The sequence below is a fragment of the Vulpes vulpes genome, chromosome 8 (genome assembly GCF_048418805.1).
Source record: "Vulpes vulpes isolate BD-2025 chromosome 8, VulVul3, whole genome shotgun sequence".
Taxonomy (NCBI): Eukaryota; Metazoa; Chordata; class Mammalia; order Carnivora; family Canidae; genus Vulpes; species Vulpes vulpes.
In genome coordinates, this window is record NC_132787.1 from 43,000,646 (window position 1) to 43,015,658 (window position 15,013).

The 15,013-nt window shown below is 56.9% G+C and overlaps 1 protein-coding gene and 1 pseudogene across 1 annotated transcript in view; one reads left to right on the plus strand and one right to left on the minus strand.

The window, feature by feature from the left end:
• Positions 1-225: 225 nt before the first annotated feature.
• LOC112917596 (small ribosomal subunit protein uS5 pseudogene) lies at positions 226-1,336 on the minus strand (annotated as a pseudogene).
• A 3,046-nt stretch (positions 1,337-4,382) lies between these two features.
• Positions 4,383-15,013, plus strand: part of WNT5B (Wnt family member 5B) — a 112,842-nt gene continuing 102,211 nt past the window's right edge. The window contains exon 1 of the mRNA XM_072766331.1: positions 4,383-4,812. Within this exon, the coding sequence (XP_072622432.1) occupies positions 4,807-4,812 (6 nt within the window). The 5' untranslated portion in view covers positions 4,383-4,806. The remainder of the gene's footprint in view (positions 4,813-15,013) is intronic.

Genomic DNA, 15,013 nt, shown 5'->3' on the forward strand with positions numbered 1-15,013 from the left:
TATTCATGAGAGACACACAGAGAGAAAGAGAAGCAGAGACACATGCAGAGGGAGAAGCAGGCTCCATGCAGGGAGGTCGATGTGGGACTCGATCCCTGGTCTCCAGGATCACGCCCTGGGCCAAAGGCAGGTGCTAAACCACTGAGCCACCTCGGAATCCCCTTTAATTACTTATTTTTTTAAGATTTTTTAAAAGTAATCTCTATACCCAATGCAGGGCTCGAACTCACAACCCCGAGATCAAGAGTCACGCACTCTCCCTACTGCACCCACCCCCCGCCCCAATTTTCTCATTATGGGACTGTGGCAGGTGGCATGCACTTGAAACTCTTGCCTCCCCAGTCAGCTGGGGGCTCCAGGTTTTGCCAATTCTTAGTGACACCTTTGCCTGCCTCATTCTAGATATTTGTCTGTGTGTGTGTGTGTTTTCTTAACAAGCTCTAATTCACTTTTATTTTTCTTGTAGAAAACTATGTGGTAGCCACAGATGGAGCCTGGGTCCTCTACACGGAGACTCTGGTGTGGGTCTTTACAAGATGGTCAGTGAATTCCTGTTAGGGAGACTTGGTGAACACAGTCTCTTTCCAGAGATCAGGGGTGAGATAGCTGTAGGTCTCGGAGATCGCATCAAAAGTAGCCTTGGCAAAGTTCCCCAGGGTGGCAGTACAGCCCCTGGCCGAAGTGTAGCAGTCGTCAACACCAGCCATCATCAGCAGCTTCTTGGGCACAGGGGCTGAGGCAATGCCAGTGTCTCTGGGGGCAGGGATGAGGAGCACCAGCACAGAGCCACAGCGGCCAGTCACCCTGCATGGGACGGTGTGGGGCTTGACGATCTTGTTCCCCCAGTAGCCTCGTCGCTCGGGGACGACGGAAAGCTTGGCCAGGATGATGGCCCACGGATGGCAGTGGCTACCTCCTTAGAGCACTTGACGGCCAGACCGACCTGTCGTTGTAATCTCCGATGGCAACAAATGCCTTGAACCTGGTCCGCGGGCCAGCACGGGTCTGCTTTTTCAGGGGCAGGATTTTCAAAACTTCATCCTTGAGGGATGCCCCCTAAAAGAAAGTCAATGAGCTCAGATTCCTTGATGGGTAGAGAAAAGAGATCTCCTCCAGGGACTTGATCTTCATGTCCTGGACTAGGCGGCCCACCTTGGTGACGGGGATCCACTCCTGGTCCTCTGCCTCCCCCCACCCCCTGCCACGAACCAGCTCCGCGGCCCGCCCCCCCCCCCCCCACCGACCACTGCCACTGCTACGGCCAGGGCGTCCCCTTCCGGGCCCCCTGGGGCCCCCGGCCCCCTCACACACCCCCAGCACCAGCGTCATCTGCCATTTGGTGTTCTCTCGCAGAAGTCATTCTAGATATTTGTAAAGCAAGAATTCACTCAAAGGACAATTTAGGACTCTGTCTTCTCTTGGGAGAAAAAAAAGTAGGGATTAAAATCCAGGAGTTCGAGAATTAAGAGCAACATTCAACTTTCAAATAGAAAATCAGTCATGTCTATTTTTAAAAAATTTATTCATGAGAGACACAGAAAGAGGAGAGGGAGAGGCAGACTCCTGCGCGGAGCCCGATGTGGGACTCGATCCCAGGATCCCAGGATCCCAACCTGAGCTGAAGGCGGACGCTCAACCACTGAGCCACCCAAGTGCCCCAGGTCATGTTTATTTAGTAGTAATAATACTATCATTAATATTTGTTGAGTATATACCATATAAGACATGGTTCTTGTTTTTTTTTTTTTTTTAATCTTTTTTATTCAGGGGCATAAAGACTGCCCAAGAAGGCGCAGTCCAAGGGCCAGAGGTCAGTCCTTGATACAGGAAAGCCACAGGGGGCTAAGGAAATAGAGGAGGCTGGCTCCTCTCTGACTCTGACAAGGTTTTGTTAGCCCATCTGGCTCAGAAGAGACCTCTGGGGGTGGTTGGTGGCCTGTGGGGGCATGGCAGGAAGGGAGGAACAGTGTCTCCAACAAACGGAGCGGAATCAGTACGCGTTTTCATAGCCCAAATATTTGGTTTTTCTTTCTTTGTTGAAACCACAAATGCCAAGTCAGGATATGTTTTATTTGGGGGAGAAGGCGAGAGACCCCACCCAGCAATCACAGACAAAACATGGGTGAGATGTGTCCGCATTCCCATCAGGGCTTGCCTCCAGGGCTGGCTCTGGACTCCTCAGCAGCCCAGTGACTCAAGCAATGGGGCGCTCACCACTTCCCCTGGGAATCTGGCCCAGGACTCGGCCCGCTCCTCATTCGAATGTTTTCCCAGTTACTGGGCCACAAGCTCCTTTCCTGGGGGCACTGCAGCTTTCCTCCGTGGGCCCAAGTTTTGACTCATCCTGGACAGAGACTGTGGCAGGAGGGAAAGGACTCTGTGCTGGCATTCAGCTGGGGGTGCCGTCGTCTACCACCTGCCCTTCTCCTGAGTCACCAGCTAGACACCAGGCAAAGGTGCTCCTTCTCATGCTCATTCGAGGCCCCAAATGAGCAGTTTGTCCCCTAACTCCACCCTTCAGACCTGAAACTTCCTGAGCTGGGAACCCAGCTCAGTCATCTCTGTGTGTGTAGGGCTCGATAAAGGGGTATATGAAGTGGACCCCAAAAAAACCCTAGGCTGCATTCCAGAATGATAGGCCCTTCTAGACAAGACTTCCCCTTGACCTCCTACAAAGACCCTCACCCCAAGACTGATGCTTTCTTCTGAGAAGGAGAGGAACTGAGCCTATTTGTGATTTGACAAAGTGGATTGAAAGCTTTTATGACTGCTTTAGACCAGCTCTGCCCCCAATCCCATCTGTCTCCAAAGATAAAGCCTTGAACTAGCTCTCCTCGGTGAAGGCAGCCCCCCCCCCCCATGCCAATTATAGGCCATTCATTTAAGGTTGCTGGACCTGGTCTCATAAACCCCATTCACTGCGAGGTGAGAAAAGTCGTAGAGAACCTCCGGCCCAAGGCAGCACAATTCCAAGGAAGCCTTTCCCTCTAATTAGTCAGGTATTTGCTAAAACAGCTCTTACTTTCCTTATTGTAAAAGCCAGAGGACAATAGCTCCTTATTGCCCAGCCGATGTGGTGGGCTCCTGGTCCCTCATTCCCTCAGGCTCCCTGTGGCCCCTTCCCCCACCCAAAGGGGGAGGCTGTCACCTTGTTTGGTTACTAATTAAGAAAAGGCAAAGCCTTAGATTATTACTATTGTTTTGTTTTGTTTCCTCACTGTACTGCACTCAAAGGCAATTTCTTTAGCCAGGGTGACCTCTGACTCACTCAGGGAAGAGAGGGGGGTTTCAGAGTGTAAAAAAAAAAAAAAGGCATTTGTACTGCGCACCTCAAACCTTGCTGGCTGCTGTGCCTTGGTACCCTGTTACTAGGTCTGGAACAGGGTCAGCGGCTGGAGCTGGAGCTCCCCTCTCGTGAAGCCTTGGAACTCCCTGGACAGATCACCCAGGGGTGCTATGAGCTAACTTATCAACAGGACTTGGGCACCTCAATACAAGCATTTAAACATTGATCTGCGCTGAGGCTAAAAACTGGGCCCCTAGGGACTTTTCAGACTACTGACTCCCTTCAGCGTGCCAGTGTTCTATGCCTCAGTTTCTCCATAAAAAGGAAGGCCAGTATTTCAGCCCACAAGCCATCAGAGAATGCATTTTCCGTTTGGACACAGTTTACTTGGTGTGGCCCCTCCTCCGCTAGGTTTCCCTATCCCGGAGATCTCTGCTGGGCGCTGTAGGAGAAGGGTGGGGGTCCAGGCCCAGGGTCCCAGGGGATGCCGTGGGCTTGTAACGCCGAAGTAACAGACCCCTCTGCTTCTCGGGGGCACTGAAGGCGAGCGGACGCGTGCGCGGCTGATGCCAACGTAAGGGCTGCTGCTGCCCTAAGGCTCCCGGCTCCCGGCACCTCCAGCTCCGCGGCCCCGAGGTCGGGGCTCCCGGCCGCAGCGCGGGCGGCCCCGAGGGGCTGCTGGACCCGGGAGTCCCGCAGGTCCTCTCGGGGGACCAGGTCGAGTCCCAGGAGGAGCAGGCGGCGGGCGGCGCCGGAGGGCGGGGCGGGGCGGGGGCCCTGGCACCGCTGCGTCCAGGCCGGGCCGCTCCGCGGAGGGGCCGGGGCCGGGGCCGGGGCCGGGGGCGGTGCGAGCGCGCCGGGCGGCAGCAGGCAGGTGCGAGGTCACGGTCCCAGGGCCGGGGAGGGGCCCTGGGGAGGGGCGTCGCGCGCTCGGCCGGTGGGAAGGAGCGAGCCGGGGCCGGGGCCGGGGCCGGGGGCGGGGAGCAGGCGCGGGGGCGGGGCGGGGCGGAGGCGGCGGGGCCCGGGATCCACTCGCCCGGCGCCGGCCCCCGCACTCCGAGCCGCGGCCGCCGCCCGCCCGCCGCCTGCTGGGGCGGAAACTTCTCGGGTCCCGCGCTCCGAGGAGAGCGCGCCCCGGGCCCGGCCTCCCTCCCGCGCTCCGCCGCGGCTGCGCTCCCGCCCGCCCCGCCCGCCGAGCTCGGGGGTCCCGGCGCCGAGCAGGGCGCGCGCTGCCGAGACCCGGGGCCGCCGGGGCAGGGGGCGCTCCCGGGCCCCGCGGAGGCTGCCCGCGCGCCTGGGGACCGAGCAGGCGCCCGGCGGGGCCCCGGGGAGCAGCGGGGCGCAGCGGAGGGAGGGTCCGCGCCCCCAGCCCCGCGCGGGCGGCGGACGAGGACTTGGGCGCGGCGGAGAGGAGCAGGCGGGCCCCGGCCCCCCCCCGAGGCCGGGCCCCGACGGCGCGCAGCCGGGCCGAGCCGAGCCGAGCGGCCACCGGAGCCCGCGGGCCCGCGGGGCGGCGGGACATGCAGGTAAGCGCCGGCCGCCCGCTGCGGAGGCGCCCCCGGTCCGGGCTGCGCGGCCCGACCTTCCCGCAGCGGCCGCGGCGCGGGGGGTGGGGGGGCGCGAACAAAGCGGGGGAGGCTGTGGGCGAGCGTGCGGGGCCGGGCGCGGAGGGCGCGGAGGGCGGGCGGGCAGGTAGCCCGGCCCGGCGCGCGCACCCCCGCACCCCCCGCAGCCCCTCAGTCCCGCACCCCCGCAGCCCCTCAGTCCCTCACCCCCGCAGCCCCTCAGTCCCTCAGTCCCTCACCCCCGCAGCCCCGCAGCCCCGCACCCCCGCAGCCCCTCAGTCCCGCAGCCCCGCAGCCCCGCAGCCCCTCAGTCCCTCAGTCCCGCACCCCCGCAGCCCCGCAGCCCCTCAGTCCCTCACCCCCGCACCCCCGCAGCCCCTCAGTCCCTCACCCCCGCAGCCCCTCAGTCCCTCAGTCCCTCACCCCCGCACCCCCGCAGCCCCTCAGTCCCTCACCCCCGCACCCCCGCAGCCCCGCACCCCCGCAGCCCCTCAGCCCCTCAGCCCCTCAGTCCCGCACCCCCGCAGCCCCGCAGCCCCTCAGTCCCTCACCCCCGCACCCCCTCAGTCCCTCACCCCCGCACCCCCGCAGCCCCGCACCCCCGCAGCCCCTCAGCCCCTCAGCCCCTCAGTCCCGCAGTCCCGCACCCCCGCAGCCCCGCAGCCCCTCAGTCCCTCACCCCCGCACCCCCTCAGTCCCTCACCCCCGCACCCCCGCAGCCCCGCACCCCCGCAGCCCCTCACCCCCGCAGCCCCTCAGTCCCGCACCCCCGCAGCCCCGCAGCCCCTCAGTCCCTCACCCCCGCACCCCCGCAGCCCCTCAGTCCCTCACCCCCGCACCCCCGCAGCCCCTCAGTCCCTCACCCCCGCACCCCCGCAGCCCCGCACCCCCGCAGCCCCTCAGCCCCTCAGTCCCGCACCCCCGCAGCCCCGCACCCCCGCAGCCCCGCACCCCCGCAGCCCCTCAGTCCCTCAGTCCCGCAGCCCCTCAGCCCCGCACCCCCTCAGCCCCTCAGCCCCTCAGTCCCGCACCCCCGCAGTCCCGCACCCCCGCAGCCCCGCACCCCCGCACCCCCGCAGCCCCTCAGTCCCGCAGCCCCGCACCCCCTCAGCCCCTCAGTCCCGCACCCCCGCAGCCCCGCACCCCCGCACCCCCGCACCCCCGCAGCCCCTCAGCCCCGCACCCCCGCAGCCCCTCAGCCCCTCAGCCCCTCAGCCCCGCACCCCCGCAGCCCCTCAGTCCCGCACCCCCGCAGCCCCTCAGTCCCGCACCCCCGCAGCCCCTCAGCCCCTCAGCCCCGCACCCCCGCAGCCCCTCAGTCCCGCACCCCCGCAGCCCCTCAGTCCCGCACCCCCGCAGCCCCTCAGCCCCGCACCCCCGCACCCCCGCAGCCCCTCAGTCCCACACCCCCGCACCCCCGCAGCCCCGCACCCCCGCCCCGGGGACCGGCCCGCGCGAGCCCCTCGCAGCTCCGTTCACTTTCCCGGGCCGGTCGGCCCCGCTGGACCCGGTGCGGGAGTCTGCGCCCGCACCGGCCGACCGCAGCGAGGACTCCATCTGTTATTTTAACCCCCACGAGCCGGGTTAGTGGGTGCCCGAATGCCTGTGCCTGTGCCTCAGAGCAGGTCCTTTCATTGCTCTTCCGCTCCTCTGCCTCATCCGCCTCTGCCCTGGGAGAAGTGAGAAGTGACCTCTTTCCCCATCTTCTCGTGGAGCCTCCCTCAGTGGCTATTTGGTCGTGCACTGTAGTCGGAGCCAAATTTCCTAGAAATCTCCATCCTGCAAATCACTGTGAGAGATGATTCAATGTGCGTGGAGCCGGATGGCTTCTGTTTTGCAAGAGAGAAACTGAAGTGGCTGGGGGGGGGGGGGGGGGCGGGATTGGTCACCCAGCTGTGAATGGAGGCATCTGCTCTCCACTCTGCCCACCGCCCCCGCCTCGTGGCTTTTGCCACCTGACGGCACTGGCGGCAGCTTTCAGTTACTACCACCCTGGGCAGAGTTTCAGCCTGGTACCTGGAGGAGGAAGGCTCGGGATCATGTTACCAATCCTCCGAGCTGCTACAGTCACCCAGGAATGTGCCCACTTGACAGAGAGAGCTGTGATGGGACACCTGAGCCATGCCCTCCATGTGGGTGCAGAAAACTCTGTGCCAGATGGGCAGGGCCCAATACCAGCACTTATGCACACACATGGGTGGAACCATAGGGTGGGTGGCTCCTTCTATGGCTGGCCCCTAAGGCAACGTAGGATGCTGGGAGCAGCAGACACACCCTCAGGAAGCCTGGGGACCCTTTCCCAGGACCCAGCTGCTCCTCCTGCTGTCTGATTCAGATGTGGGCTTATCAAAGGCAGGACTCCGAATCTCAGGCATGGATGAGTGGGTGCCAGGCCCCAAGCTTGTGCCCACACGCCTGTCCAGGCTCAAACACAAGTCCTGGCAAACATACCAACCTATGAAAGGCTGAGTGGTGGTTTCCCTCCATTTGAAAATAATGTCTGTTCTCTCTTTGACACAGAAGATTTGTGGTTATAAATAGTAAGAAGGAGGTGTGTCTCCTGGGAAGGAAAGGCAATGCTGAGAGACCTCTTTTGCACAATTGCAAGGAGCCGTGTAGCTGGGCTCTCCATGGCGATGCCAAGTCCATGAGTCCAAGGGAAGAGGCAGACTTAACACCAGGTCTCAGCACTAAACTGTGTGGGTGGCGCTGACACCAGGGTAGGAGCTGAATGGAATCAAAGGACCTAAAGAGACAATTTGTGGATGAATACCTAAGGGCAGCCACAGCTCCCTTTCATTTCCTAAAGAAAATCACACAGAGGGCATGTGGCACACTGGGGGCAGGTTGGATGGAGGCCTGGGGTTCTGACTGCCAGTAGAGCAGGAGCCAGCCTTGCAGGAGCTTGCTGGCCTTCTTCCATCCATGGATTTCCTACTTTCCCAGGCTCTATTTCTTATATATTTGAGTATGAATATATGAGTGAGGGTGTGTGTGCATTAGGTGTTTGCTCAGGGTGTCTGAAACCAGTCTCCTCTTTAGTCCATTTGGAGGTTGTAATATCTCAAAGGGTGTCTTATTGACTTGAAAAAACTGTTTCCTAAAATTTTTTCTATCCCAAAAGTGTAAGTGAAAGGGCTGTTGCCAAATTGCTGGGCAATTGCTGTGAAAAGCAGAATCTGCTGTGAAAAGCAGAATTCTGGGATGGTCATTCACCTGAATATTTCATGCCCCTCCCCCTTACTGCAGTGGCAGTCGAAAGATTTTGTTTGTTTGCTCTTCTTCAAGAAGGGCAGAGGACTAGTTCTGAGTTTTACTTCTAGGATGGTTCGTCTGGTTTCTGGATTGCCACACCTGGCATCTCCAGCAGGGGAGGAAATTTTTATATGAGGTGATAGTTCCAGCCTCCTCTGAAATAAAAACCAACATGTCCACAAAAGCTTGCCTGTTCGCTCTTCTGATTCTGTTCTCCCCAGCTCCTTTTCAAACTACCCGTCCTTTTTCTCAGTCTTCTACATAAGTCTTCCCTCAGACCTCACCTTTGTTCCAGCTCCACCCCTGAATACAATCCTGAGTTTTGGTGGTGGAGGTGGCAGCAGTGGTGGTGGCGGTGGTAGCAGTATAACTCCCTCAGGTCTCTCTCAAGACACACAATGGCACTAATAGAAAGGTCCCCTAGCAGGGAGCAAATATGGGGTCCCCAGCCTTACCTGGGCATCCTTGGCTGGTTTCTACTGAGCATCTCCAAACTGTATGCAGGAGTCCAGAAAAATCCAGCAAGGGGGTTGGGAATAGATACTGTGATGGAGGTAAGAAGCTCTGATCAGAGCAAAAATAACCTACGCAACTCTGAGCAGCAGCGTGACCACCCTGCTGGCAGGGCCCTGGGAGCAGGCCTGCTGTTGGCGGGGAGGGGCAGTTCCTGTCGCACCCTCCCTTCAGCAAGAGGTGCCCCAACCCCAACAGAGTAGATGACTCCCCCAGTGGAGGCCCTGTTTACGTGGCTAAATTTAAACCTCCACCCCCTCCACCCCAATTGGACCCACTGGCTGGCGATCTGGCCACTTGGGCTGGCTGCTCCAGCAGCATTTCCTGGCTTTGCCCTTGCGGGTGCAGTTGAGTCTTTCTGTGCTGCTTGACTCCTCTTCTAGACTTTCTAAAGTTGGCCTCTCCTCCCTGCTGCACCTGTATGGCTTTCTTCCCAACTCTTGTCCTCCTGGGTGACTTGGAACCTGGCTTGGTACTTGGGGGGGCCCTCAAAGTGCCATGCTCGAAGGGTTCAGGACTCCTAGACTCAGGCTGCCATCAAAGGTCCCCAGGGCCCCTGCTGAGTGGTCATTACCCAGCCCTGCCCGCCAGGCTCTGGGAGCCCCTAAGAGCAAGTGTAGTGCCGGGCAGCAGCGCAGTCCTTAAAGGCACAGGGGTGTTTTCTCAGACTTCCTTTTTGCGCCCCCAAACCTCCCAGCCTCCCAAATCCCCACCTAAGTCGGTTTTTGGCATTAGCCTCTTCTCCTGAGGTGTTACCTTGAAGGTTATATTGTGAGGGGTGGTGGGCGTCGGGGGTCTGGATGCATTGTAGCTTCTGCTTTCGGGGTGTCAGTTGTCTCTCGTAAAGTGAGGGTGTTGGAGGCCCCTTCCAGTGCTAACTTGCTGTCTTTTTCAATAGCTTTAGCTGGTTCCGTTTGGAAACCCCTCTGCTCTGGCCCCAGCCTGGGGAGGGGAAGCAGTCAATCAAAGAGGTGCGTTCCCACCGGAGGGGCGGAGGGGCGGCCTGGGCCAGCGGCTGCTTTCACAGTCGCTGTTTCACAGATCGTGGTCTTGCAGGCAGGGTTTGTGGTTGAGGCTGCAGGCTCTGGTTGTGCTTCTGGCTTTGGGCTCTGGCCTGGCAGGAGCCTCTGTGGTTGTCCGCCTCCCTCCTGAGGAGGATTACCTCGAGGCTCTGTCTCCAGCTTCGGGTGACTTGGGGCTGGTGCCTAAACTCCTGCTGGGAGGCCCTGGGAGTCCATTCTTAAAAGGGATTCCAGTCCTTTTCTCCTCTGCAACTCCCTTGTGCCCCCAGATATGCTACCTCCTCAAAGGTTGCTCTTGTCTGCCTAATTGATAAAGGGTCAGGAGTAGATTTCCTCAGGCCTGGGAAGCATAGCTGGGCTTAGTGAGAAAAGGCAGTGGATTAGAAGTTTTGAGTTTACAAACCTTAGCCCCGAAAGGTCACTTTAGAGTTATCTAGAAAGTTCAGTCGGTAGATCTGCTCTGATTCCTGCTGGGGGAGCGAAAAGTATGGTAACAAAGCTTTTCTGACACTGGCTGGGGATTATCCTGTGTACTGCCGCCCTCCTTCCCCAGAGGAGGAGCCAGGACTTAAGGGGAGAAGCCACAAGCAGCCTGAACTCCTGTTCCTGCTCTTGTGGCATCTCCTGGGTCTGAACCAGGACTTCTGCGCCCTCCTGCATTTCTCCTCCCATCAAACACCTCCCATCGAGTACCCTGGCACTGGTAGGAGGCTTCTATTGCTGCAGGAGGCTGCGGCTCAGATGAGGCCCTTCATAGATCGTCTTTACAGTTTCAGACTTTGCTGTTGAGAAGTTTCTCTCAGGACAATTTCAGTGATGAATTACTAAAAACTTTGCACAAATCTTGTTTGAGGTGCAAGAGCTGCAGTCAAGGTAATTAAGACTTTAAAGGGATTTTGCACATTAGAACTAGAACATTCCAGGTCACATTCAGGAGCGGGAGCTGTGAATGGGGCTTGGGCAGGGGGAGGGGAGAAGAGGCTGGGGAGGAGTTCTAGATTGTATTATCAGGAGATGCCCTGATGTAAGAGGCCATAGAGGGACGCCTGGGTGGCTCTGGTTGAGCGTCCGCCTTCGGCTCAGGGTGTGATCCCGGGGTCCCAGGATCTAGTGCCGAGTTGGGCTCCCCATAGAGAGCCTGCTTCTCTCTCTGCCTGTGTCTCTGCTTCTCTCTGTGTGTCTGTCATGAATAAATAAAATCTTAAAAAAAAAAAAAAAAACAAAACAGAGACTATAGAAAGCAAAGATAAGAGAGACCAGGGCTTTGGCGTCAGACTGCCTTGCCCGGGCATGAATCCCAGCACTTAGTGGCTAGCTATGTAACCTTAGGCGAGGCAGGTTCCCTGACTTCTCTGTGCCTCAGTCCCCTCTCTTGTAGAGTAGAAACAGTAACTTTACACTTATCTTCTGTGATTGTTATGAGGTAGGCTGTAGTATGCTTAGTGTGTGTAAAGCACTACAGTTGTGCCCAGGACTTCGCAGGGCTATGGAAGCGTGAGCTGTTACAGGGTCACCGATGATGAAGGCCGGTTAGCAGTGCAGTTAGAACTCCCTGGCCCTCCCCCTGCCCTACTTGCTCTGCATTTAAAGATGGGGGCTGTCTTGTGTGGGATGCTACAAGCATACCCGCTGCTTAAGTCAGCATGTACTTGCCAGTTCTCGAAGGACTCTCAACATTGATGGTGCCCAATCAAGATAGATGTTTTGTCTTGTTTTGTTTTTTAAGATTTTATTTATTTATTTGAGAGAGAGAGACAGCATGAGAGAGAGAGAGAGAGCATGAGCAGGGGGAAGGGCAGAGGGAGAGGGAGAAGCAGGCTTCCCGCTGTGCAGGGGCCCCATGTGGGGCTCCATCCCAGGACCCTGAGATCATGACCAGAGCCAAAGGCAGACACTTCACTGACAGAAACCCCCCAGGTGCCGCAAGCTTAGATATTTTGATCATACATTAAGAAGAATTGAGGGGCCCAGTGTGAGGAATGACCCGAGACAGGAGAGCACAAATGTTCAGGGCTGGCTAAGAGTGCGAGGGGAGTGGATTCGGATGTGGGCCTGTCGAGTTGAGAGAGGAGGGAGTCCCTGGTTGAGAGGGAAAGGGTCCTGCTGACTCACCATCTCAAGCAAGTCCTGGTGTTTAAACTAAGCAGATCCTGATATATTCCTTGTGTTTGGAAACCACTCAAATTCTTGACATGTCATATTTTCTTACTCTTAAAAGGATAACCTCTGTGGTAGCAAATCTAAAATAAGTTTTATTTATTTATTTTTTAATATTTTATTCATTTATTCATGAGACACACAGACACACACACAGAGGCAGAGACACAGGCAGAATGAAAAGCAGGTTCCACGCAGGGAGCCGGACATGGGACTCGTTCCCTGGTCTCCAGGATCACACCCTGGGCTGAAGGCAGCGCTAAACCACTGAGCCACCTGGGCTGCCCCTAAAATGAGTTTTAAATATAAAGGGGCAGCTGAGATTTGAGAGTTTCCCTTTCTCCCCTGGCCCAGGTCTGGCTGCTGCTGTGAGACAGAGCAGTACAGTAGACCTGTGAAAGGAAACAGGGTGGGAGTCTCCCCTGACACTTCCCCAAAGGCCAAGCTGGTAGCCTGAGGGAGGGAGGAGGAGAGGGTCTGTGACACAGGAATGTGTGAGGAAGAGTTCCCTGTGGCAAACTGGAGAGGACCTTGCCACTTCGAGGCATTCTAATCCTGACATTTATTTTTTTTTAAGTATTTTATTTATTTATTCACGAGACACACACACACACACAGAGAGAGAGAGAGAGAGAGAGAGAGGGGAACAGAGACACAGGCAGAGGGAGAAGCAGGCCCCAAGCAGGGAGCCTGACGTGGGACTCGATCCTGGGTCTCCAGGATCACACCCTGGGCTGAAGTCGGCACTAAACTGCTGAGCCACCTGGGCTGTTGTAATCCTGACATTTAAAACTGCTGTCAGCCCTCCCGACTCCTCTGCCCTTGCAGACACCCACTTGCTTCCCCAGCTAAAAACCCTTTTCCAGACTGGAGGGGAGACTGTCCCTAGCGGCTCCGCTTGGGTCTGTTAGTTTGTCGAACCTCAGAGATTACCCATCTCCAGGCCTGACGTAGTCGCTTCTAACATAATCTTCCAGTTTCTCTAAGAGAATGGCACCTCTCTCAGAGGCATCAGAAACAGAGCCATCACCAACGGGGTTTCCTACAGGTTCTGTGTATCATTCCTGAAATTCACAGGGAACGTACACACTTCCCAGAGAATAAGCCTCCTTATGTCCACTGCAACTTAAACTCCACCCAGCCCTGGGGCACCTGGGGGGCTCAGTCGGTTAAGCGTCCAACTCCTGATTTCAGCTCAGGTCATGATCTGAGTCTCTGACTCAAGTCTTGAGATCGAGCCTCACATTGGGCTGGGTGCTAAGCCTGGAGCCTGCTTGAGATTCTCTCTCCCTCTCCCCAACTCCTGCACATACACACTCTCGCTCTGAATGAATGAATGAGTGAATGAATGAATACAACCCAGCCCTTCACAACGGTCTACCAAGCCCTTCATGGCCTGGCTCCTGCCTCTCCAGCCTCATCTTGCACTTCTCTCTGTCACACCCAGCTCCTGCCCCACATGGGTGTGCCTGATACTGCTCAAACACCCCAAGCTCATTCAGGGCGTCTGCACCTGCTGCTCCCTCTGCCTGCTCCCTCCTACCCTCTCTGTGCCCGATGGCTCCTCCCCACTCATCCAGGCCTCAGCTCCTCAGAGAGGTCGCACCGAGCAGAATTGCCACCTGTCCCCTGGCCCTCTCTGTTTCCTCTGTAGCCCTTCCTGCCATCTGTAAGTCTCCTGTTCATCTCCTAGTTCTTGTTAAAAAGTCTCTGCATCCTCAGAGCTAAAACAGCATCTGAACAATGTCTGGGCTCAAAAGCTTTCCAGTGTATATTTGTTATTGTTGATCTAAGGCAATGAACTTTGGAATTGTATAGTATGTTCATGGCTAGAAATTGGTCCATTTTGCCTAATATGAGTGCCGTCCCTTACTGATTTTCTGATGATGATTGAATTATTCATATTACAAATATGACCCAGACATGCCCCCAGGTGCTGGAGGTGCAAGATACAGTTTTTGAACTTCAGTAGCTTTCCTTCTGGTAACTTCTACTACATGCAAGTAGCAAATGTGCAGTATTCCAAAGCCTCTCAACTGTTTTATCCTCCCATATCCTGTGCTTCAGACCCATCCTGTGACCGTGCATGGCACAGGCAGTTTGGGCATGCAATGTAGGGCAGAAATGCAGAAGGAACAGGAAGCCAGAGGAAGCCATCCAGGCCCAGTGGTAGGTCCAAGATATGAAGCACTGACCTGACCTGTTGCCCAGGCTGGATCCTCAGCTGCTCTCGAGGAAAGCTACAACATCCCTGCATGCTGCCACTGCTGCCACTGCTGGTAGGATAGTTTTCACCCATGCCTATGACCAGATTGAGACATGGTGAAGGAACTGGTTTAGGAGTTCCCCGGGAGCCTTATATCCCAGGCACTCAGTCATGTCCCTTGCTAGGCTGTCATTCCAGATGACTGGCACCATCTCGAAGTTACTAGATCTCATCTCTTTCATCCCAGATTGCCTAGCACAGGCATCCAAGAAAGCCACCTTGAGTATAATTTGAAAAGAACTGATAGGAAAAGATCTCCTCCAGGTCGCTATGGACAGTTGCACCATCGTCTCCTCTCTGATGTGTGATCTCCGAGTTCCCCTTCTCTCTCACTGGTGGCAGCTTTCCTGGTTTCCTTTATTCCCTCAGACCTTCTCTTTCCATCCACTCTGGTGGCTGGAAATGCCATCCGTGCTCCTACCTGTCCCACATTCTCGTCTCCTGCCTGCTTGTCTCCCTTGAGCTTCAGACTGGCGTGTCCGATTGCTTAAGAAACATCTCCTTTAGGAGATTGAGGAGGCATCTCTGCCTCCCTTCTGGCCTCTTCCCTTAAACCTGCCATTCCCACAGCTTTCTCTGCCTCATCCTTCTTGTGCCACAAACCTCGGAGTCATTCTTTTTTTGTTTCAAGGCTTTATTTATTTGAGGGAGGGAGAGAGAGAGAGAGAGAGAGAGAGAGAATGAGCAGGGAGGAGAGAGAGAAGCAAGGAGCCTGCTGCAGGGCTCCATCCTAGGACCTCGGGATCATGACCTGAGCCGAAGGCAGACACTTAACCAACTGAGCCACCCAGGAGCCCCTAGATTGGTGTGTTTCCTACATACTTTCTCCCTTCCCAGTGGCGATGCCTTGAGAATGAGGACTGTGCCTGTTCTCACCTTCTAGGTGTCTTGGGGCCTGGCTGGTAGCAGGTGCGCAAGATCATAGATGAGAGGAATGATGAAAAGGCGT